The following is a 23,191-nucleotide window of genomic DNA, read 5'->3' as shown; positions in this document are numbered from 1 at the left end:
ATGCACCGGAGCCGAGCAAGGTATATGAATTAAATAAAAACGTCTATATCGACTTTCGATATTTTGATCGTTCGATATTTTGATCGTTCGATATTATGAACGTTCGATATTCTGAACGTTCGATATTTTGAGCATTCGATATTTTGATCGTTCGATATTTTGATCGTTCGATGAAACGTATTCGATATTTTGATTTTCGATCATTTGTCATTCGATATGGCGTAGGTAACCCTTTGTTTACAACACGATCAAAACGAATATGATTTACAATTGCATGAGTTAGTCAGAAATTATTTCTCATTGGAGTCTTTAGGAATAATGAGTAAACCGCGTAGAAACAAAGACGAATTACTTGCGATAGAGATTTTAGATAATACAAGTAAACTTATTGACGGTCATTGGACCGTAGGCTTGCCGTGGAAGCGTGATGTCTTTATTATGCCAGATTCATATCAAAATGCTTTCAACCGGTTGAAAACTGTACTTAGGAAAATGACATTAAATGATGATTTCGCATCACGTTATCAAGATCGTATTGACCATTTGTTTGATAATAATTATGCCAGGTCTGTCGTCGCTGAGGAGACCGCCGAACGAGTGTGGTACTTACCGCATTTTGGTGTGGACAACCCGAACAAAGGTAAGCTGCGGTTGGTTTTCGATGCAGCGGCGAAGACCCAAGGCCATTCGCTTAATGACTTTTTATTGCAAGGCCCTGACTTATTGAACTCGTTGTATGGAATTATGAGTCGATTCCGCGAGTACCCAGTGGCCGTGGTAGGCGATATAAAAGACATGTTTTTGTGTATAAAAATTAGAGACGAAGATCAACACGCGTTAAGATTCTTATGGAAAGGCAGGGATGGTCAACCTGTACAGAAATATGCAATGACTTCACTTATTTTTGGCGCGAATTGCTCTCCGTTTGTAGCGCAGTACATAAATCAATCCAAAAATGCATCTAGATTCCGAGACAAAATGCCAACAGCCGTTCACGCCATAAATACAAGTCAGTATATGGATGATTATATTGACAGTTTGCAAGATCCAGGCAGCGCGAAGAAGATGGTGCAAGAGGTATCGTACATCCACCAACAAGGAGGTTTTCATATGAGAAACTGGATGAGTAATGCCCCTGAAGTACTCGAAGATGTGCCAAAGGAAGATTTGAGCGGGAATGCAGAGAAGAATATGGTGAGTAATTCCCCCGAGCGCACACTTGGATTACTTTGGTACCCGGTCTCTGACGAGTTAGCCTTTGACCTATCTTTGAAACGCATACCTGCAGACATTTTGAATTTCACACGAATACCTACTAAACGCGAGGTTCTACGCATTGTTATGTCCATTTTCGATATTCATGGTTATTTAGGTCCTGTCACGATTAAAGGTAAAATATTAATTCAACAGACTTGGAAATTAAATATTAAATGGGACGACGAAATCAATGATGATTTATTTTGCTATTTTCGCGAATGGATGGAACAGTTAAAAAAGGTTGACAACTTGCGCATACCCAGATGGTATTTTGCTACGAGTAACCGTCTCGAACAAAACACTGCTACGACTGCGAGCGACTACGAGAGCCTAGCTGCATCTACGAACGCTACGACGATACCGCAGGACGCGAGCCCTATTACCGAAGACATGAGTGCGAGCGAGACGGGGCTAGAACTACACGTGTTCTGTGACGCATCCCCGCACGCCTACGCCGCGGTGGCTTACTGGAGAAAAAGGTGCGACGACGGCAAAGTGGTCGTTTCCTTTATAAGCAGTAAGAGCAGAGTGACACCGCCGTCGAAATCCACAACAATACCTAGACTTGAGTTGCAGGGCGCGTTACTTGGATGTCGTCTGGCAGATGGCATTAAAAAGGAGCACCGCCTGCAACCCACTGCCACCTATTATTGGACTGACTCTACAACGGTGTTGCACTGGATAAGAAACGAATCAAGAAGCTACAAGACTTTTATTGCTAACAGACTCGGAGAGATCGATGAGTTGAGCAAAATTTCCGAGTGGAATTACGTTTCTTCCGAACTGAATGTAGCTGACTTGATTACAAAGAACATCGCCGACTGCGAGCTGAGCAGAGACTGTGTGTGGTTCACCGGTCCTCTGTTTCTTCGTGACGAGCGCGCGCTGTGGCCGCGAGACCNTGTTAACGATGGCCACCAGTAGTAGGTATAGTAGCCGATAGATTTACGTAAGATACTTATTTTTACTTGCAATTAAACTGATTTACATATCTTCCCTACTATATTTACTTTTGATTATAATGTGTATCTGATTTTACCTATTTTAAGCTAATTATTATTTTGTGTTTAGAATGCTACATGTATGTGCAATTATTTATCTATTCTAATAAAACTAAATGTTTAACATCCCATTTGGATGTTACGGTTGTTTACCTACATGTTTATGTTTGGTTTGGTATCAATAAATAATACGCAACTCCGGGTGCGCGTAGGTAATAATATTGTCGCGCCTAGAACATGCTAGAGCTAGCCGTTAGCGATGCGGCCCGCTGATTGGCCGGAGGCCTCTGTCCTTTTATGGCCAGAAGCCACTCGCGGCCCACCGCGCCGCACACGGGGCCGAGAGCCGCCAGTCGTGATCCAACAACTTCCGCGAACGCACGTACGCACCCCCGGACGCGCCTTTCGGTTTTTCTACTACAAACTGGACTTTCATTTCATCTTTTCATCATCTTTCGTTCACCCATCGACCTACATCGCCTACAACAGTTTTAAAAAGTTTGGAAAACTGTCTGAAATAGTTCCTGTGAATATTGTTCAACAATATAAATATTTTTGGAATGTTTCTGGTAGGTAACCTTAGGTAGGTTAAAAAAAGTTAAGTTGTAAAAAAATGTTTCCATTTTGTTAAGCTCATATTTTATTGTAGTCCGGAAAATGATATGATATGTCCGGAATTTTTTAAATTTTCTGACGTACCTACTTAATCGCCATGAGTGACGTCACTATTATGAAATTCTGCTTCATGCATCATTTTTGGGTTTTACAAAGGTTGATGCGACCTGCCGCGTTCTTCCGTTACGGAAGTCCTTTCTCTAGTTTCCCGGCTCCATGCACATAACAGTGGCACTACCATGTTATGTAGTTACGTAATAAGAATTTCCAAAAGAGGCTGTATCTTTGATAGAGATTTTTGTCAAAGAAACAAGCATCGTAGCATCGGCCATTGCGTTTTACATAATGATAAAAGCTATTAATACCTTATTCACATTCGCTATACTAACATTTTTTGTCTATAAAATACGCAAAAAGGTGGAATGCTCGTTTGCCTCCTATCCCATAAAAAAGGTTTCGCCTGCCTTTTTTGTTTGGGACACTATTGGTAGTAGCTAATTTTCACAATATTCCAATAGAATCTGTGAACATAGAACTAAATCTTGAAACAATGTAGAACTGAATAGAAACTCACCCTTGTTGTTCAAATCATGCCTGGATCTGCAACAAAAAAATAAAGTTGAGTTTCAAGAATTCGACAGAAAAATTATTGTGTTATCGACTTTAAAGTTAGAAAGCCAAGAAAGGCTTCTACAAATACTACAAATATCTTCTTAATATTTGTGTGCTATAAGATTTGGGATGGGATGTCATAAAATTGAACTTTATTACCTCCAAGTGACGTATTACGTAACGTTCAATCATGTTCCATTAAAATAATTAAATTGATAAATACCGGTGGGTGAGTATTGTAATTCGAAGCGCAATTTAGTCATTGGTCATTTGCATAATGGAGAGTAACTGTTAGAACGCTGAGTGTAGTTTTGTTAGTTATCTAATCCTGGAATATTGCTGTTTTAGAAAGAACACCCTTTGCAATATTTTTCTAAGACTTTATGATATACCTGCTTATCGTATGTCAGTGATATTTAAATAATCTAAATAAGTTAACCGTGACTAAAGTTGTTAACTTTGCTATCTACAATCAGCAGAAGTTAACATACTAAGTAAGTACGAGTATATTTATTTACTCCTAGTTTCTTGCGCTGCTTCTTCTCAGCACTGAGTTGGCCCATTTTTTGTCCTCGAAGCAGTGGTACGGGTAGGGTTATAGTACGTGATACTGGGACGTCTAAAAGCACTTTTTAAAGCCTATTTGCAGAAAAATAAATGACTTTATGACTAGACTTTCACCATTTAAAATTTTGATAATTACCAACAATACACTTCATCATCATCATCATTTCAGCCACAATACGTCCACTGCTGAACATAGGCCTCCCCCAATGCTTTCCATGTTGATCGATTGGTAGCGGCCTGCGTCCAGCGCTTCCCTGCTACCTTTACGATGTCGTCGGTCCACCTTGTAGGTGGACGTCCCACGCTGCGTTTTCCGGTACGCAGCCTCCATTCCAGAACCTTTCTGCCCCATCGGCCGTCAGTTCTGCGTACTACGTGCCCTGCCCATTGCCACTTCAGCTTGCTAATACGTCGGGCTATGTCAGCGACTTTGGTTCGTTTACGGATCTCCTCATTTCTGATTCGATCTCGCCAAGAAACACCAAGCATAGCCCTCTCCATAGCACGCTGTGCAATTTTGAGCTTCTGTATAAGGCCTATAGTGAGAGGCCACGTTTCCGAGCCATAAGTTATCACTGGTAACACACATTGGTTATACACTCTAGTCTTCAGGCATTGAGGTAATTTGGACGAAAAGATGTTGCGTAGTTTCCCGAACGCTGCCCAGCCGAGTTGGATTCGACGATTGACCTCCTTCTCGAAATTGGACCTACCTAGCTGAATCGTTTGTCCGAGGTAGACATACTTGTCGACAATCTCGAGAATTGAGCTCCCAACTGAAACTGGGTAGGGCGTAACATGGACGTTCGACATAAGCTTCGTTTTGTCCATGTTCATCCTCAGGCCTACCTGTTGGGAAACTCGATTAAGGTCTTCGAGCATTGTGCCAAGATCTTCCAACGATTCTGCCATGACCACAATATCGTCGGCAAACCGAAGGTGAGTGATGTACTCGCCATTAATGTTTATGCCGAATCCAAGCAATACACTTAGGCAAATATTTTTGCCTCAGCCTCTCGATCTTTATATTTCAGCTGCCAAATTGGTAAATCTTCTCTTTGGCGATTTTAAAACAGTTTAAAAGGAATTCGGAAGCGTCCCGGGTCGTCGGTTCAAAGGAAGCGTTTATTGAATGGAAGCAATTTAGCGCCTCCGTTTTGAAGACGGAATGTTTGTGCAAATGTGATGGGGATATACTTACTTTAATTAACTTCGAAAGGTATGGATTGTCACCTTTTTGCATGTTTTACAAACTTATAGTGCCTATATACAGGTGTCCCAAAATGACATGTGACATTGATACTCAGAGGAGGTTGAGCTTAAAACGCATAGTCCATTTTTAAAAATAACTAATATCAGTCATATTTCAAAACTCATAAAACTTTTCTATGGACATTAATAACTAAAAGGTCATATCTCAAAACTTATGAAACTTTTGAACATTTAGGCTTGTTCTAGTAGTCCTGGTCTGGTACCTAAGTAGTGTTGTGTTGTTAGTCACTTGTTATTTTGAATAACACTCTATAAGTATCTATTGTTTCATATCTCGTTTCAGCCAAATGACGTCCACTGCTGGACAAAGGCCTCCCCCAAGGTTTTCCACAATGAACGGTCCTGCGCTGCCCGCATCCAGGCTCTTCCCGCGACCTTTACCAGATCGTCGGTCCACCTAGTAGGAGGCCTGCCCACGCTACGTTTTCCAGCCCGTGGTCGCCACTCGAGAACTTTCCTGCCCCAACGGCCATCGTCTCTACGAGCTATGTGCCCCGCCCACTGCCACTTGATTTTAGCAATTCTGCGAGCTATGTCGGTTACTTTGGTTCTCCTACGGATCTCCTCATTTCTGATTCGATCACGCAGGGAAACTCCGAGCATAGCCCGCTCCATCGCCCTTTGGGTGACCTTGAGCCTTCTTATGAGGCCCATAGTAAGCGACCACGTTTCGGATCCATATGTCAACACTGGCAACACACACTGCTCGAAGACTTTCGTCTTGAGACACTGCGGTATTTCGTTGCGTTGTTTCATATACAGGGTGTCCCAAAAACAATGGATAACCCTGTAACCATCGATAAGCCTCGCCATGGTCTCCCTAACGTCCAATTTTGACCCCAGTAAAAATATCACCGATTTCAAGATTTTTAAGTTTTTGTGCATTTTTAGAAAATTGCCACCTGCGATTACTTTTTCTCATGCCATTTCTACAAATGAGGATACTTTTCAATCTAGTTTTTTTCCTTATCACAAGGGATAGAAAGGCTATCATAAGAAAAGATTAAAGTTCAACAAACTAGTTTAAAAGTATGAAAATTTTAAGAAATTGCAGAGAAGTAGGAAAAATTAATTCATTGTCTTGCACTTTTGATCAGCCATCGTGTAAAAAAAATGTAGGAAGACCATCGTGCCCATTACCTTAAAAACTTTCTTGGTTAATTGAGATTCTAAAAAGGTATCACAAGCCTATGTATTCTGTATTATTTTTATCTTATGGCTACTTGAATAGCAACTAGTATGAAAACTGCAAAAATGAGTTTTTCTCGTAATAGTTAAACTAGGACTGCATAGTGGCATTAAATACAAATGGATAATTTTTGGCGTAGGAATTTTAATAAAGCAACATTTTATCATCATCATCATCATCATTTCAGCCATAGGACGTCCACAGCTGAACATAGGCCTGTACCCCAATGATTTTCATAATGACCGCTTGGTAGCGGCCTGCATCCAGCACCTTCCTGCTTACCTTTATGAGGTCGTCGGTCCACTTTGTAGGTGGACGTCCTACGATGCGCTTTCCGGTACGTAGCCTCCACTTGAACCCTGTTGCCCCATTGGCCGTCCGTTCTGCGTTTTTGTGATTACTTAATTTTTGTTTTAAACCTTATAAATGTGCCTATAGACAGATACCCGTGATAATACACGGCTCGGAAACGTGGATTTTTTGGACAGCGTGCTATGGAAGGGGCTATGCTCGGGTTTCTTCACGAAACCGTATCAGAAATTAGGAGATCCGTAAACGAACTAAAGTCGCTGACATAGCTCGACGGATCAGCAAGCTGAAGTGGCAATGGGCAGGGCACAGTAGTTTGCAGAACTGAGGCAGCAGGGTTAAAGTGGAGGCTACGTACCGGAAAGCGCATCGTAGGACGTCCACCTACAAAGTGGACCGACGACCTCATAAAGGTAAGCAGGAAGGTGCTGGATGCAGGCCGCTACCAAGCGGTCATTATGAAAATCATTGGGGTACAGGCCTATGTTCAGCAGTGGACGTCCTATGGCTGAAATGATGATGATGATGATGATAAAATGTTGCTTTATTAAAATTCCTACGCTAAAAATTATCCATTTGTATTTAATGCCACTATGCAGTCCTAGTTTAACTATTACGAGAAAAACTCATTTTTGCAGTTTTCATACTAGTTGCTATTCAAGTAGCCATAAGATAAAAATAATACAGAATACATAGGCTTGTGATACCTTTTTAGAATCTCAATTAACCAAGGAAGTTTTTAAGGTAATGGGCACGATGGTCTTCCTACATTTTTTTTACACGATGGCTGATCAAAAGTGCAAGACAATGAATTAATTTTTCCTTCTCTTCTGCAATTTCTTAAAATTTTCATACTTTCAAACTAGTTTGTTGAACTTTGATCTTTTCTTATGATAGCCTAACTATCCCTTGTGATAAGGAAAAAAACTAGATTGAAAAGTATCCTCATTTGTAGAAATGGCATGAGAAAAAGTAATTGCTGATGGCAATTTTCTAAAAATGCACAAAAACTTAAAAATCTTGAAAACGGTGATATTTTTACTGGGGTCAAAAATGGACGTTAGGGAGATCATGGCGAGGCCTATCGATGGTTACAGGGTTATCCATTGTTTTTGGGACACCCTGTATATGGCAATTTATAATTTGACAGAAGAGGTATAATCGCTTATGCTATTTACGAAATACAGGGTATTTCTTGTAAGGTGTCAAGCCGAAGGCAGGTGATAGGTGAGGACTAGACCTATCGATTTGACCCCCATGTATGTTCTACGATTTTTCATAGTTTAGAAGTTATCGTCAATTTTGTGATTTTTCAAATTGTATGACCCAGTAGGCTTTAAATTTTTTTATCTTTTTTTTGGGTCGACTTTTCTCAGATTTCTTTTTTTTGACAGATTTCCTATTAATTGAAGATTTTTGAAAAAAATAATCAACTTCCTATCTTTGATGCAAGATACAAAATATTTGCTAGAAACATAAAAAATATGCTATTAGCGGAACATTCTAAAATTTTCAACTTAAAAGTAAAAAAAAAAAAAATAGCGCAAACCCGTAAAATCACTTAAAAAAAATAAAAATGAGACAAAAAAAATGTCTCATAGCAATACGTCTGAAAATCTTTTTTATTAGTAAATTTTGGTTATTTGATGCGAACAAAACAATTTTCAGACGGAAATGTGAACGCATTAAATTTTGAGACCGTTTTGAAAATGTTAACAAATTATACCGATCGGTATCATAGCAATATGTCTGAAAATTGTTGGACATGATAAAATAAGTTGTCCACATTTGCAAAAAATTTATATCAGACAAATTAAGTGTAGCACCTTCTCTATCAGTCTCTATCATACAACTTTTTGATACACTTATAAAGTGTCTGAAAACAGGTTTTTGGTAATCATGGCAGCAATACGAAAAGTTGAAAAAAATAATTATCCGTATTGCTATGATACAGGTCGGCTAAATTTGTTGACATTTTCAAAAATGCGCTCAAGCTATATGCTACGCGCAAAATGTCTGAAAACTAACTTTTTCGTAATACAATTATAAAATCTATGTACATTTTCACTATCAGACGTATTGCTATAATACAGACTGTCTTTTTTTTTTGACACAGCAGTAATGGCCTCCCACGCAGTTGCTACACTTTCGACCGTTACTACACACCTAGTCGGGTTCAGAATCATACAATCTAACGATTTTATAGGGTTTTTGCCGTATTGCTATGAGACATGGTTTTGGTCGTGGGCTCTCGTACTATTATGTTATATTGTCTACATAAGGGCCCTAAATATTTTCCAATGTCCAATGAAAATAACTATTACTGTTTCCCTTTGCAGTGAACGTGAGCAAGTGAAGCTCAAACTTCAGCACATCGTTCAAGAATTCGTGGAGGAGCTTCTTCAGCCTAAGGAGAATGGGCTCATAGCGTAAACGCACCGGTAAAATATACATTGCATTTGCAATATTCCTTCGTTATAAAGTGCTTAAGTGCATCCATTACTTAATAAATATTAGGTAAAATAGCGGACCACTCTGGCTTTATATACATTCAAATATCAAATAATTCCATAAACTTTTTTCGTGAGGTTTGGCATATCTGTCAATGTCATGTCAAAAATAACCAATCATGCAGCATTTGAACCTCGCGTCTACGTATTGCCACCTGGCGGATTTTTTAATCGCGAAAACCCTCATTCCCTGATTATGGATTATGTACTTTTTATGTCAGACCGAGTTTACGTTTGACCGCAATCACTCAAATCAAAATAAAAAATATTTTATTAACTTGATGGTAAGTGATGTCAAGGTTACTTACTCATAAAGTATTTCATCAACAGCCCTTTACAGTCCACTGCTGGACTATGAGCCTCCTCCAATATAGTGGAGGGTTTTGCCATAATCCCCACGCTTGGCAGGCGGGTTGGAGATCGCAGTTTAAAAGATTGATGTTTTTCAGAGAGCACTGCTGCCCGTTCTCTGTTTGATGTGTGGACCCTAAGTCGCCTCTTACGACACCCGCGGGAAGAGTAGGGGTTGGTGACAAATGTATTCTACTCTGCCGTCACCACACGGCACATAAAGTATTTAATTTGAACTAATTCAAACCCTATTGAGATTACCAGATTACCATAATGCATACAAACGTGGCGAGATACATTTATTATTACCTACTTACATTAATTTATAATAGGTAGTGATTGTTCTTGTACATTTCAATGGCATTTTACTGAATTTACTTCAGAGATTAGCACCATATATTATTCTACTAATACTTGTATAGATGTTTCTATAATGTATTTATATACCATAGCGTACTTAGAATAAATAGCAAAATTGAATGACAGCTTCGAATTATGATGGATTGTGGTGCCAAAGAGTTTGCAAAGGAACCGATTATTCTGTGATAGAGTAAAAAGTGATTGAAACGTGATTTTTATAAGTGTAGATAGAGAGAGACGGGAAAGAATTTCATTACTTAATTAGATAATGTCTAATTAGTTCTAAAAAACTAAATTTTGTAATATGAATTCCAAAGTAAACTTTTTTCTTCCTTATTGTGCACGTAGAGACTTTTTTGGCATTTATAAAAGACCAAACTTTGATGTTTATAAATATTCCTTATTTTTAGATTGTGATTATTAAATTTGTATATTACTAACTGTACTTTTATCATATCACTAATGAATGTAAAAAAAATAAATGAGTAAATCAAACCCAGTTTTTGTCACTCTACATAAGTTTATTAAAATTAAAATAATTTTGATATACTTTAACACAACCCTAATAATAAAGATGACAGAAATATCGTAACGTCATAGACTAGGACAGCTCTGAAACGGTTTTATTTTTAAAGTGACTTCAAAATACAAAAAAACAAACTAGAATTTTTTTAGTAGCGCCTAAAATAAATATAAATAGTTTAGTTTTCGGCATTTCCTTCGGCCTCTGCCTCCAAACGCAATCTCTCTTTCTCTTTCATATTAAGCTCAATCAGATTATCTAATTCTGGACTCAAAAGCACTGACAGACCCGCTGTAGTCGGCACCTTAAAATAATAGAAATAAGGTTCAATATCCGGCAATTTTTATTTAAATTGCAAAAATATTTTTAGTTACTTCTAACAATGACAGTGTCTTACGCCCGTATTCACAAACGATGCTTGCTTAAGTGAAGCAGCAAATCGAACGCACAGCGTTGAATAGAGCTCTGTGATTAGTTCGTGTGTCCACGCGCACTGTGAGACATAGTAATATTTGTGAATACGGGCGTTAATAAGTACTATTATGGCAATACTGCACTAACCTCGCTAAATATAGGTTTCGCCGCCTCCCACCTTTCGATGTGATTCTCAATAATCTTGACACACGTTCCCGCTTTGGGTATGATTCTTGCTAAAGTGCTGTGAAAAAGATATGTTATTGAAGCAATTTACTTCAATGAGGGCTATCGTTTTATCGCTCACCAGTTTGCGCCACTGTAGAGTAAGGTCCTGTCACTTGCTAGTAGCGAAGACAGTGGCACCAACTGGTGAGTGCTAAAGTAGTAGGAGGACTATCGCATTTGCACTCATCAAGATGGCGCCACTGTAGAGTAAGGTCCTGTCAATCGCCAGGGGTGCCAACTGTTAAGTATAAAAACGATAGCCCTCATTATGAACATTTTGGATTTAATGACAGCTATCGAGTTTGCGCTTACCAGTTGGCGCCACTGTAAGGTTCTGTCATGCGCTAAAGGCTAATGCTGGCCGAAGCGGTAAGAAGACTTATAGCGTTCACTAATGTGGCACCACTATAGTAAGGTATTGTCACTCGCCAGTAGCGCCAAATGTTGAGAGCAAATACTAGACCCCTCATTGGTCAGTTAGTCAGCCTTTTTCCTGTGAAGCGAATTTGGGCACGCGTGCGGACCTGCCCCCCTAGACAAGTTGCACTTTTTGATCGAATCGAAAATCGAGTCCGTCAAAACTCTATACAAAATAGGCCTTTCGACCAGTTTTTGACTGGTTTGCTATTATAATGTGCACTTTTTCTAAAGCCCGGTCTGTGAGCACGTAGAATTTTGTCCAATGACCCCAAGCTACCCATCCTTATCGCTCGCGCGTAATTATGTTGCTGTCGCGACTGTGCGACGGGCGCCTGTAGTGAGTGTGCGAGCGCGACAGCAATATAATTACGTGCGAGCGATAAGGATGGGTGGCTTGGGGTCATTGGACAAAATTCTACGTGCTCACGGACTAGACTATAGACCCACTGGTCCAAATCCGCATCACAGGAAAAATGCACTTACTCAAAAAGCGGGATGCACGTGGTCTGCAGAAACTGTATCTCGAGGTCGGGGATGAAGCACTTCTCTCGGTCCATGATGATGGGCGGCAGATCGCCGCGGCTCTTCTCCACGTCTCCTTGGCGGAAGAACTCCGTCAGCACTGCTGCCTGGGAGGTGTTGAAATCCATTTGTTGTATTTGTATAATTTACTAGCTGACCCGGCGAACTTTGTTCCGCCTTAATGGCAATAAATAAGCAGACTTTTTTTTAATTTCGAACGGGATAAAAAGTATCCTATGTCCTTCTCCTGGCTCTAAACTACCTCCCTGACAATTTTCAGCTAAATCGGTTCAGCCCTTCTTGAGTTATAAGCGAAGTAACTAACACGACTTTCTTTTATACGAGGGCTGCACTAAAAGTATTGGGAATNTACAAAATATTTGCTAGAAACATAAAAAATATGCTATTAGCGGAACATTCTAAAATTTTCAACTTAAAAGTAAAAAAAAAAAAAAAATCCATAGGTCCAAAATAATTTTAAAAACTGCGCAGTTTTCTGAACTTTCATAATAACACAAAAAAACATGTACTTAATAGGCCATTATTTTCTGTAATCGCTCCACTAATGTGGTAAGTCGGAGATTCCGTTACATGTTTTTGACTTTCTTAGGACTAACTAATGATTGCAATTCTCTAAGTTTACGTTAAGTACTTAGATCACATTTAAAGACAATAACTGAACAGAACATTGTTTTATCCACAACGAGGAATCTCTTGCCTGAAGGGCAAGAGCGATTCTGACCTGATGAAAACTGATGGATGATCAGCGAGCTTCACTCGGAATCCTAAACCACAGAGGAATTGGCTGTCCTAAATAGGTGGCCTTACCACTAGACCACAGTGGTGGTTGTTACTTTGCGATTAGGACTGTAATATCGGAAGGTTTTCAATTCCGATATTGGATAGTTATTTAATTTTTAGCGTTAAGAGTCGCATCTCAAACTAATTTGAAAATTATAAATAACTTGAAAAAATCGAACTGCCTATAATCTATAATATGCCTATCCGATATTGGATTCCGATATTAGATCTCAATATCGGAATTCCGATATTAATATCGGAATTGAGTTCATGTGCTATAAAATTAATATTTCGTTATATTCGTAAGAATTCTGGATTGTTTACAATAAAACAATGATTTTAATCAAAATCTTTAATTTGGTACAAATAGCACTTCATAAAATTGAAGTATTTTAAAACCATTTTTACGTTATGGGTATCCATTGCATTTGGTTTTTTTATGTGACAAGAGGCAAACGAGCAGACGGATCACCTGATAATGAATGGTCTATATGGACTAGCAAATAATTAAAGTGTTATTGTAAAATCACATTTATCAAACAAACTTTTACTCCTGGACTTCATTATATTACCCTGTTTTATGTTGGCGGAACGAATTTTAGAGTCATTCAAATCACGTGTTACAAAAATTGTAGAGAGTGGTAAAAAACTTGAATATGCTTGTAATTTGTTCCTTTTTGATTTTCGATGTACAACTCACAAAACCACGAGCCATCATCATCATCATGTCAGCCATAGGACGTCCACTGCTGAACACAGGTTCCGATGCTGATTTTCACAATGGCCGGTTGGTGGCGGCCTGCATCCAGCGCCTTCCTGCTACCTTTATGAGGTCGTCGGTCCACCTTGTGGTTATGAGTCCTACACTGCGCTTTCCGGTACGTGGCCTCCACTTCAGAACCTTGCTGCCTCATCGTCCGTCTGTTTTGTGTACTAAGGCAGAATCGTTGGAAGACCTTATCACAATGCTCGAAGACCTTAATCGAGTTTCCCAACAGGTAGGCCTTCGGATGAATATGGAAAAAACGAAGCTTATGTCGAATGTCCATGTTGCTCCTTACCCAGTTTCGGTTAGGACCTCGATTCTCGAAATTGTTGACAAGTAAGTATATCGATCTCGGACAAACGATCAGCTAGTTAGTTAGATGCAATTTCGAGAAAGAGGTAAATCGTCGAATACGAAGACGGAAGTCTTCAATTAGTGTGTGTTACCAGTGATGATATACGGTTTGAAAACGTGGCCTTTGAATATATGGCACAACGTGCTATGGAGAGGGATAAGCTTGGTGTTTCTTTACGAGATCTAATCAGAAATGAGGAGCTCCGTAAACTAACTAAAGTCGCTGATATAGCCCGACGGATTAGCAAGCTGAAGTGGCAATGGGCAGGGCACATAGTACACAGAACTGACGGTCCATAGTCCAGTAAATTTAATGTTTGTAAGGGAGTTGAGATGTCGTTCTTTGTTGACCAAGTACCTATGGCAAATGCTAAAATTGATTTAGAGCAAGTTAAATTAACCATAAATAGTAAAGATATCAAAATATTTGCAGTTGAACAAAAAGTGATGGTGAGAGACATGAGAAAATCATTGGTCTTTGTACTTTGGGCTTTGTGGCAGGTTGTGGCGAGTTTAAACGCTTTGTTTAAAATCTCAATTAAAACTTTTATCTGATTCCGATATTACGATATTGGATCGCTCAGTATCGGAATTGAAATATCGGATCTCGCAGTCCGAGATTCCGATATTACGAGATTCCGAGATTCCGATATTCATGCCCTATTTACGATTAAATTCGAGTGTGAGAGAAAGGGAAAGAGTTTGTGTGTGTGTGTGTGTGTGTGTGTGTGTGTGTGTGTGTGTGAGAGAGAGAGAGAGAGAGAGAGCAAAAATGGGTGTAATTATTTAATTTAAAGTAAATATTCAAAATGTCCGCCGTTGACCTGAATGCACATTCGACAACGACGCAAAAAACCTTCTTCTTCATTTTAATTTGGTTTTGTGCTACAGTCAGCTTTGTCCGCAGTTCATCAATATTTTCATATTCCCTATGGTATTTTTTTTGTTTTTTTTTTGATACCAGATGAAGGGAAAGAGCTTCCTCGTTGTGGATAAAAAATGTTCTTTTCAGATATTGTCTCTAAATGTATTCTAAATAACGTAAACTTAAGGGATTGCAAACATTACTTAGTCCTAAGAAAGTCAAAAACATGTAACGGAATCTCCAACTTGCCACTTGAGTGGAGCGATTACAGAAAATAATGGCCTATTAAGTACATGTTTTTTTGTGTTATTATATATATGTTCAGAAAACTGCGCAGTTTTTAAAATTATTTTGGACCTATGGAATTTCTTTTTTTTTTTACTTTTAAGTTGAAAATTTTAGAATGTTCCGCTAAAAGCATATTTTTATGTTTCTAGCAAAAATTTTGTATCTTGCATCAAAGATAGGAAGTTGATTATTTTTTTCAAAAATCTGCAATTAATAGGGAATCTGTCAAAAAAAAAGAAATCTGAGAAAATTCGACCCAAAAAAAAGATAAAAAAATTTAAAGCCTACTAGGTCATACAATTTGAAAAAAATCACAAAATTAACGATAACTTCTAAACTATGAAAAATCGTAAAACATACATGGGGGTGAAATCGATAGGTCTAGTCCTCACCTATCACCTGCCTTCGGCTTGACACCTTACAAGAAACACCCTGTATAAAAAAGCACACAATAGTGACTGAGTTTCTTGCGCTGCTTCTTCTCAGCACTGGCCCATTTATTGTCCTGAAGCAGTGGTAGGGTTAATACTGGGACGTGTAAAAGTGCTTTTTTTAAGCCTATTTACAGAAATAAATGAGTTTTATGAGTTTTTATGAGTTTTTTTTACATTACATTAGCACATTATATTAAATGTTTTTGCTTCCTATCTCTATTGTCATAGTTGTTTATGGTAAACAAAACGTGAAAGTTCAAGCTCTCTCTATCAAGACCCAGGTACTGAAAAGCTATTGTGCCATAGATGTTATTCCGTTTTATTGATCAATTCGAATTTACAAGGAACTCTATGCAGGGGATTATGACTCGTAATTCGCTGGTTTTTACCGACCACAGCGATTATTTTCTTTATTACACACAAACATAGTAGTCTAAAATTCTAAGTAAATTAGTTTTGGTGTATGAGCGACTTTGTTATTACTCGAAAACTATTCAATTTCGCTAAACATACATAGGGGTTAAATAGATGTATTAGTGTCCTTTAACACCAAACAGCCGCTGGTACACCCTTCATGGGACACCCTGTATACATATACCTCGCCCGCAAGTAGACGTAAGAGAAAAGATTGCTTTTTCTCAGTTTGTTACGGGAACTAGGTGTATTTACATGATAATAGATTCTGAATTATGCATGGAGTCTCTTTTGGCCCTTAGACCTGATGCAAAAGGGGCTTTCGTACTTTTTTCGTAGTAGCTTTTCCGATTTCAGCAGGGAGAAAAAATAAACGTAATTTTAATACCTAAAACTCATAAAACTAATTTGTTTTTTGCAAGTAGGCGCTTTTACACGTCCTCGTATTGTTTAACCCTATCAATGCTTTGGGACTTAAATGGGCCAGTGCTATGACCTTAATAGGTATTATGTACTGTTTCTATAGTCGTTGAAGAAAGTATGAATTTGAAGTTTCTTTGAAATTATAGAGACAGACAATCGAGAAAAAAATACAGTCTGACACATTAAATTGTATAAAAATTTAACAGAATCCAGAATTCACACATTTTCTGACGATAGTAAATAATATTACTTGATAATAAATAGAAATATCACTAAAAACTTGTAATTCTTTTTAAGTACAATAGGTATGGATTTTTTGTAAGCTGTGACATAAAAATTGTAAATATTGTTTAACAGAACTGAACATATCTTTTCTGCTTAACCTTTGGGGTAACTGGCAGATAACCGGAGATCACGAAACGTAAAAAATAGTAACCTATACCTTGATTTTTTAGAATCCAGCAGAGATGTAAACAAACACTTTCATACACAATTACACCATAATCACTTACGTGTTCATAATATCATACACATTATTTAACAAGCCCATGAAACCAACTTTATTTTCACGTTTATACAAGTTTGAAATCAATCTTTGAAACAAATTATTTTAGCAAAATACGTGGACGATGAAAATTTGTGACATTGTCAAATTGACTTGACGTTTAAAATCATGTGTTATCTCCATATTGTCTATGACTTGTCTCTGACACATCAGTGCCGTAACCTGTGAGTCATAGACAATAATCTGTAAATTTAATCGATATTATTTTAAGTATTCACTTATTCCGATTACTGATTAATTTTAAATAAAAAATATACGATACTTTGTTTAGTTTTCCAGCGATAACTTCGACAATATTGGAGATAACGCCTGACCAGGAACATAAAAACCCTCGCCATGTTGCAGAAAACTAATGGTACTAATTTCTTTTAATGGCAACAGTAACTGAAAACTTCATTGACATGTCACCTTGCATGTCAGTCTATTGCTGTCAAAGTGTAAACAAACTTTATTTTAAATGTGCGCAATTGATTTTGTGAATTAAATTGCTAAAATCTTTTTATAGTCGTGAAAGAAAAGTGGTTTGCATTGTGTCAAAGTATTTCAGCAAGCAACAGAAGTTTAATAACTTTACGGATATCATTGATTGTTTTACTGTCCAGTGTGCTTTTTGATTACATCTGTGCATACAGTTTGTTTCCTGTTCTCGAAAATTACATGATCAGTTCACATTCAATGTTGCGACTTTGTTGCATATTTTTAGTATTTTGACGATCACCCGGCGATGATACGCAAGTACTACAACATTTCACTTCGCGATTAACGAGAGGTTTTGTCGCATCACTAGTTCACAGACTAAAAATATTTTTATGTCAGTTGGCCATATTTGATGACATTTCTGCTGACTTCTAAAAAATTAGACTATACGTAAAAATTTTTGGGCAACTTTTACGTGTTCATAAATATCTTAGGCATTGGTCTTCACCCCTTTTAACTCGTTCCGTAAAGTTAAAGCGTTAAACAAAAGATTAACAGTAATTATTTTAATGCGTCAAAGTCAAACTAAGTACGTTTAATATAAATGCTTCGAGCGGAAGGAGAACTCCAAAGTTTCGGTGAAGTTTTCTCTCTACGCGTTTCGAATTTGTTTGCAATCCCTCGTTGAATGTGAGTCATATATTAAACGCGATAGGTTTCTTATGAGTATTCGTTTTTATGAGTTCTGAATTTGAGTATGTAGGGTCCGAATGGATATCTAAAGGAAATGTATTTGAATTCCAATTTACTTACATTATTTCCCTCTATGTGCATTGTACATTGGTCCAAAATCCCGGTTTACATTTATTAATATTACCTTAGGGAACAATACTTTGCTTTAGTTTATCATCATTATCATTTCAGCCATAGGATGTCCACTGCTGAACATAGGCCTCCCCCAATGATTTCCGTTGCCCGGTTGGTAGCGGCCTGCATCCAGCGCCTTTCTGCTACCTTTATGAAGCAGGCTTTAGGGTAAGTCCAGGATAGATGCCCCACTTTTTGAAACAGCTCTGTAACTCAGTCAGTAAGTTTTTATCAACAATTTGACCTTAGTATCTGTAAACTTTGGTCTTTCGTCTATGATATTACTATAATTATTTTAGTTTAAGTTATACCGATTCTGAGTAAATACCATTTTAATTGACCTCTAAAAAGTGGGATAGACGCCTAATGTGGGGGATAGAAGACTCACTGTATGATTGCTTCAAAGGATAGATGCCTGATGCAGGGATAGATGACTCGTTAATACAGTTTTTTAATTCTAAGGATCAAATTCATTTTGAAATCAAATAAGCCAAGTATTATTATTTAAGATTGTTTGTTATTAAATGAATTAAAAATGAAATTTAATATTGTTTATTAAAAATAATACTACTCCTTCTAGCGCAGTCGGGTAAAAAGGTAATTCGATCAGAAGGGCACCCTATTTATTACTTTCCTAAGGTTAGCCGTACTACATTCTTTTTTTCTTCTTACTTGCTACCTGTGACAAAAAGAGCAGGTTAGGATAGATGCCCCTAGGTGCATGGGACATGGCCCTAAGGGCATCTATACCCAAAAAAAATTAGGCAACTATCCTTTTACCATAGGATAGGTGCCGTTTTTAATAAAAAATATAATAACAATTAAAATCGAATTAAACATATCTATCCCGTATAATTTATAAGATAGTCTATCAAATCATATAAAAATCTGCTTCATTTTACAGCTGACAAAAAAATTATCCCTTAAAAAATACTTACCAATATTATTTCGACGCTCGCAAAGGTCTGGCCGCGGAAGATTTTTGCTCTCACTGTCTAAACGAACGCACTCTTTGATGGTTTGCGAGGCGAAAAGTGGTACTGGGAGGTCCCTTTCTATTATACGTACTATAACTTTAGGCTAAGTTGCTTGTAACATAGTGTACTTAAAATCGCGGCACCTATCCCACTGGGGCATGTATCCTGGAATTACCCTAGATTTCGTTGCATAAAAAATAAGTAGACCACGTCAAAGAGGGATTACTCAAACTTAATATGCACAGGTTGGTATCATAGAATACAAATTCATAGCCTCATTGCAGTACACAAAAAGGATCTTAGATACGTACAAAGGCGTTGTTTAGAAAATTGCATCAATGCAAGTGTGTTCCGAGGACGTACGTACCTACAGTTTCAAAGAACGTAATGGAATGGAGAGACTAAAAATAGATCATTGTGAACTCTTTTGAATATTGCTCGGGGCAAGTAGGTATTCATTGGTCCGTGTGGGAGGGCTTCTGTTGTGAGATACGTCCATTTCAACCTCTATTTCAAATACGCGATAGTTATTTGAAAATTTGAAATACTTTTTAGGTCATAAAGTAAGGCTACTCCAATTCAAAGGATCCTTTTAACAGAGGGCGAGTTTTCATCGAGCGCGTCAAAAAATGACATTAAATGTATGACGAATTGTACAGCGCATCTAGCGCGAAACGTTCAAAAACTAAAAATTTTGTACATTTTTAAACGCGCTCACTAGTCACTTGCTATGGCATTTTCAGCTTTTTCTTTTTCTTCTTCATCCATGCCTGGGGTTTCCATATAATCAGTTTTCACTGGTCCAGGAATTACGGAATTTTAAAACACACCCTCATAGGATATACGAACGACAGCCCCCTAAAGTAACACAGGTTACACAGGCAGACGTCGAATGAACGATATTTTTTTTATATGGTTACTAAAGTCTAGATTTGCTATCTCTAGATTTTAATGTCCATCAAGTCCAACAAAGGGACGTTTTTTAAGGAAATCGTCTCTCTATCAGGTACTAAAACCAGGTCCGCCATGAAATTTCCTATCTTATAGAAACGTTTTGTTCCTAGCTTCGAAAAGACAGTTAAAAATTGACCAGATAGCATCTATCAAAGCAAGGCAATACCATGACATGCTTTGAAAGAGCCCTCGGCCCTATCTGATGTACAGACAGCGCATAAGACTATACATTTTTGCTACAAAATAGCTCCTATTTCAACTACGTAAGACACCACAGTGCTTATCTTGATGTTGTGTACAACCGAAACGACGAACGACAAAGGGAACCTTCAGACCCGACGTCATTTCAGACGCGGGTTTTCAAAAAGCCCAATGTACAGTTAGGCACAATTTCTGGCAGATACAGTTATCAGCTTCTAACATGTTATTCTCCTATAACCTTTTCGGTAAGCGGCAAAAAGACAAACGCTAGGTAGTTAGTTCCCAATCAAAATCAAAATTCTTCACGATGGGCCGAAACAAACACATTTACAAAAATGAGGTAGCTCATTTCAGTATGATATTTCTTTTGTAAGAAATAAATCTCTTGGACTAACATATAAATGATGTTATGCCACTCTTTAGGGTTCTCTCCATAATAAATATTGATGACGGTTCATTTTCCGATCATTGTTGTATATTCTACCTGTTATTCTATTGACTTATTGGCCTACATATTTTTAGCTACCTTTATTTGTTTCTTACAAATAAACTGGAGAAGCCAATAATAGAGTAAACAGGATTTTGATTGAAAATTGTGGTCCTTGTGTGTGCTCCGTCGCCTCATTTTGAGGTTTCCAATATCTTCTTCCAGGAAATAGTATAAGTACTTATTGAAGAATTGAAACCATGGTAACCCATTTCTTCATCCATTATTTGGCCACAGCTTAGCAAACTTAGTTCGACATCTTATTTCAAGTTATAAGAAGTGACATTAAGTGATACTTACTCGTACTCATAATGATACATGGGTCTCATGAACATACAATTTGTTTCAGTTTTTGCCAGCTTTATTGCATGAGAAGTCGTTATTCTGAAATTTTCTGAGGAAGCAGTAAAAGAAGCAATGGCAGAAAATAAATAAAATAAGATAATTAGAGAACGTGTTTAAAAAGACATCGCAATAGTCGCTAAGGAGCCTCTTACTGCCGATGTGAACAAAGATAATTATGTTGAAAGTCTCTTCAACAACACTTGGACACATTTTTGACAACTTGACATGATAAATTCTTGTTTAACACCGAAGAACAGGCGATGACGACTGTTGTAACTTTATAGCTATAAACTAAAGCAGAGGAGAATATAGAAATCAAATTAAAGAGGAAAGCAGGCAAGTTTTTAATAATCCACAAAAAGAGTCGACAATACTTCTTCAATCCCTAATTTATTACTTAACCTTTTCACTACTGGGTCTATAACTTGAGTAAGATTTGCTGAACTCTGACGTTCGTGACTAAAGTCTTTGTTATCATAATCTTCTTTTTAATTATCTGGCAGTGTGTTTCATATTTGATACAAAATGAGTACTTAACTATGTACGTACAGTATACATTATATTTGATAACGTTTGATCAGGCTATGGCCTATGGCAATTCAATATTAACATTTTGGCATTCTATCAAGTTGTAACAGAAGCGATTTTGCAATCAAAATTACTAGTCAGATGTGTTGCTGACTGTACACGGACAATAATGTTTTGTTATCAAACAGACAGGACAGGTGTTTGACATTATCGGTAATGATGTGCTTGTAGTTTGTACCTACGTCGATTATGTTGTTATTATTGAGATAGTATCTACTGTAGACACGAATATATTAAATATTGATAGAAGTGTAAGTTTGGATAAACAAACGTACACTTTCCGAACGTCTGATAAATTTATTATGTTCATACATAGAACCAAATATAAAACGATGTAGGTACTTACGTCATTGTTATATTCATAGTATGTAACATACGTAGTAGGAAAACGATAAAAACAATAATAAATAGATAAGTAGGAGTATAATTAGCTTCAAGACAAGTCGACTAATTTATTTAGGAGGATAATTCCTCATGAAATTGCATGTTCACAAATACATAGGTACTACATACATATTTATACAAGACATTAACTCTACGAAGAGTTTTTTCTAGCTAAACAATAATATTATCAAAAGATCGTTATTAGGATATTATTTGGTATCTGCTGCAGACAGGAACAACCATGTTTAATTTACCATATAAAATGGAGATTTTGGACTACGGTCCCCTCTTTGTGTAAAAAATAAATGCTAAGGAAGAGTTGAGTAGTATTCCATTTCATACACAAACCGAATGGTATAGCATATGTAAAGCACATTTAAGTTCCTTCGTTTGTCTTAGTTCTAAAGCAAAAAACATTGAAAGACTTTAGAGTTTATCTCATTTAAAAAACAGCATTCGACTCGGCTAACTTCATCTATTCCCTCAACGCTAATCAAGAATCTCTTTTACAAAGTTTTCTTTGCTGTTTTAGGCAGAGTTGCGAGTGTTTTCCTCTCCTTATTCCCTGAGCCATAGAGTTCAGTATCGTGATGATATAACTTACGTGGGCGAATCAAGGATTGCCAAGCACGCCTCTGGCTTCAGAATGTTGTTTTCAATCAGAACTGAAACCGTTTTTTTATTTGTTTCGCCGCAAGCATTGAAATTGTTATCCGTTGTTTTTCTTTGTAGTTTAATTAGTCATAAAAAATATTTTTCCGTTTATTTATACAACCTATTTATGTAATAAGTTTTCCTTAATTTATTTAGGTGTAAGTAGAGACTCTTTTAAGTAAAATGTAGAGTTTTTTTTATAATTTCACAAGAAGGGCACCTGTGGAATAGAAAACATATGGCATGGCGGCTGAAAT

The 23,191-nt window shown here is 37.4% G+C and overlaps 2 protein-coding genes across 2 annotated transcripts in view; one reads left to right on the top strand and one right to left on the bottom strand.

The window, feature by feature from the left end:
* LOC114353829 (uncharacterized) overlaps window positions 1-2,747 on the top strand; it is a 31,832-nt gene extending 29,085 nt beyond the window's left edge. Inside the window, exon 2 of the mRNA XM_028305950.1 lies at window positions 2,164-2,747. Coding sequence (XP_028161751.1) covers window positions 2,164-2,181 — 18 coding nt within the window. The 3' untranslated portion in view covers window positions 2,182-2,747. The remainder of the gene's footprint in view (window positions 1-2,163) is intronic.
* A 7,943-nt stretch (window positions 2,748-10,690) lies between these two features.
* LOC114353838 (cGMP-dependent 3',5'-cyclic phosphodiesterase-like) lies at window positions 10,691-12,278 on the bottom strand. Its single transcript, XM_028305962.1, has 3 exons — window positions 12,112-12,278; window positions 11,128-11,224; window positions 10,691-10,870 (listed from the first exon to the last, which is right to left on the bottom strand). The coding sequence occupies exons 1-3, from the start codon at window positions 12,276-12,278 to the stop codon at window positions 10,745-10,747; spliced, it is 390 nt and encodes a 129-aa protein (XP_028161763.1). The 3' UTR covers window positions 10,691-10,744.
* Between the last annotated feature and the right edge of the window lie 10,913 nt (window positions 12,279-23,191).

This window comes from Ostrinia furnacalis, unplaced genomic scaffold (genome assembly GCF_004193835.3).
Source record: "Ostrinia furnacalis isolate ACB-3 unplaced genomic scaffold, ASM419383v2 OfSCF1818, whole genome shotgun sequence".
In the NCBI taxonomy this organism is placed as follows: domain Eukaryota; kingdom Metazoa; phylum Arthropoda; class Insecta; order Lepidoptera; family Crambidae; genus Ostrinia; species Ostrinia furnacalis.
This window is presented reverse-complemented; position numbering and strand designations above follow the sequence as displayed.

What these genes read in the sequence shown, in the direction of transcription:
- LOC114353838 (XM_028305962.1), bottom strand. Translation starts at nt 12,278, where the DNA reads ATGGATTTCAACACCTCCCAGGCAGCAGTGCTGACGGAGTTCTTCCGC. An exon ending in ACGTGCATCCCGCTTTTTGA is followed by an intron (nt 11,225 to 12,111) that starts GTAAGTGCATTT and finishes TCTTTTTCACAG; the next exon opens with CACTTTAGCAAGAATCATAC. An exon ending in CGAAACCTATATTTAGCGAG is followed by an intron (nt 10,871 to 11,127) that starts GTTAGTGCAGTA and finishes TATTATTTTAAG; the next exon opens with GTGCCGACTACAGCGGGTCT.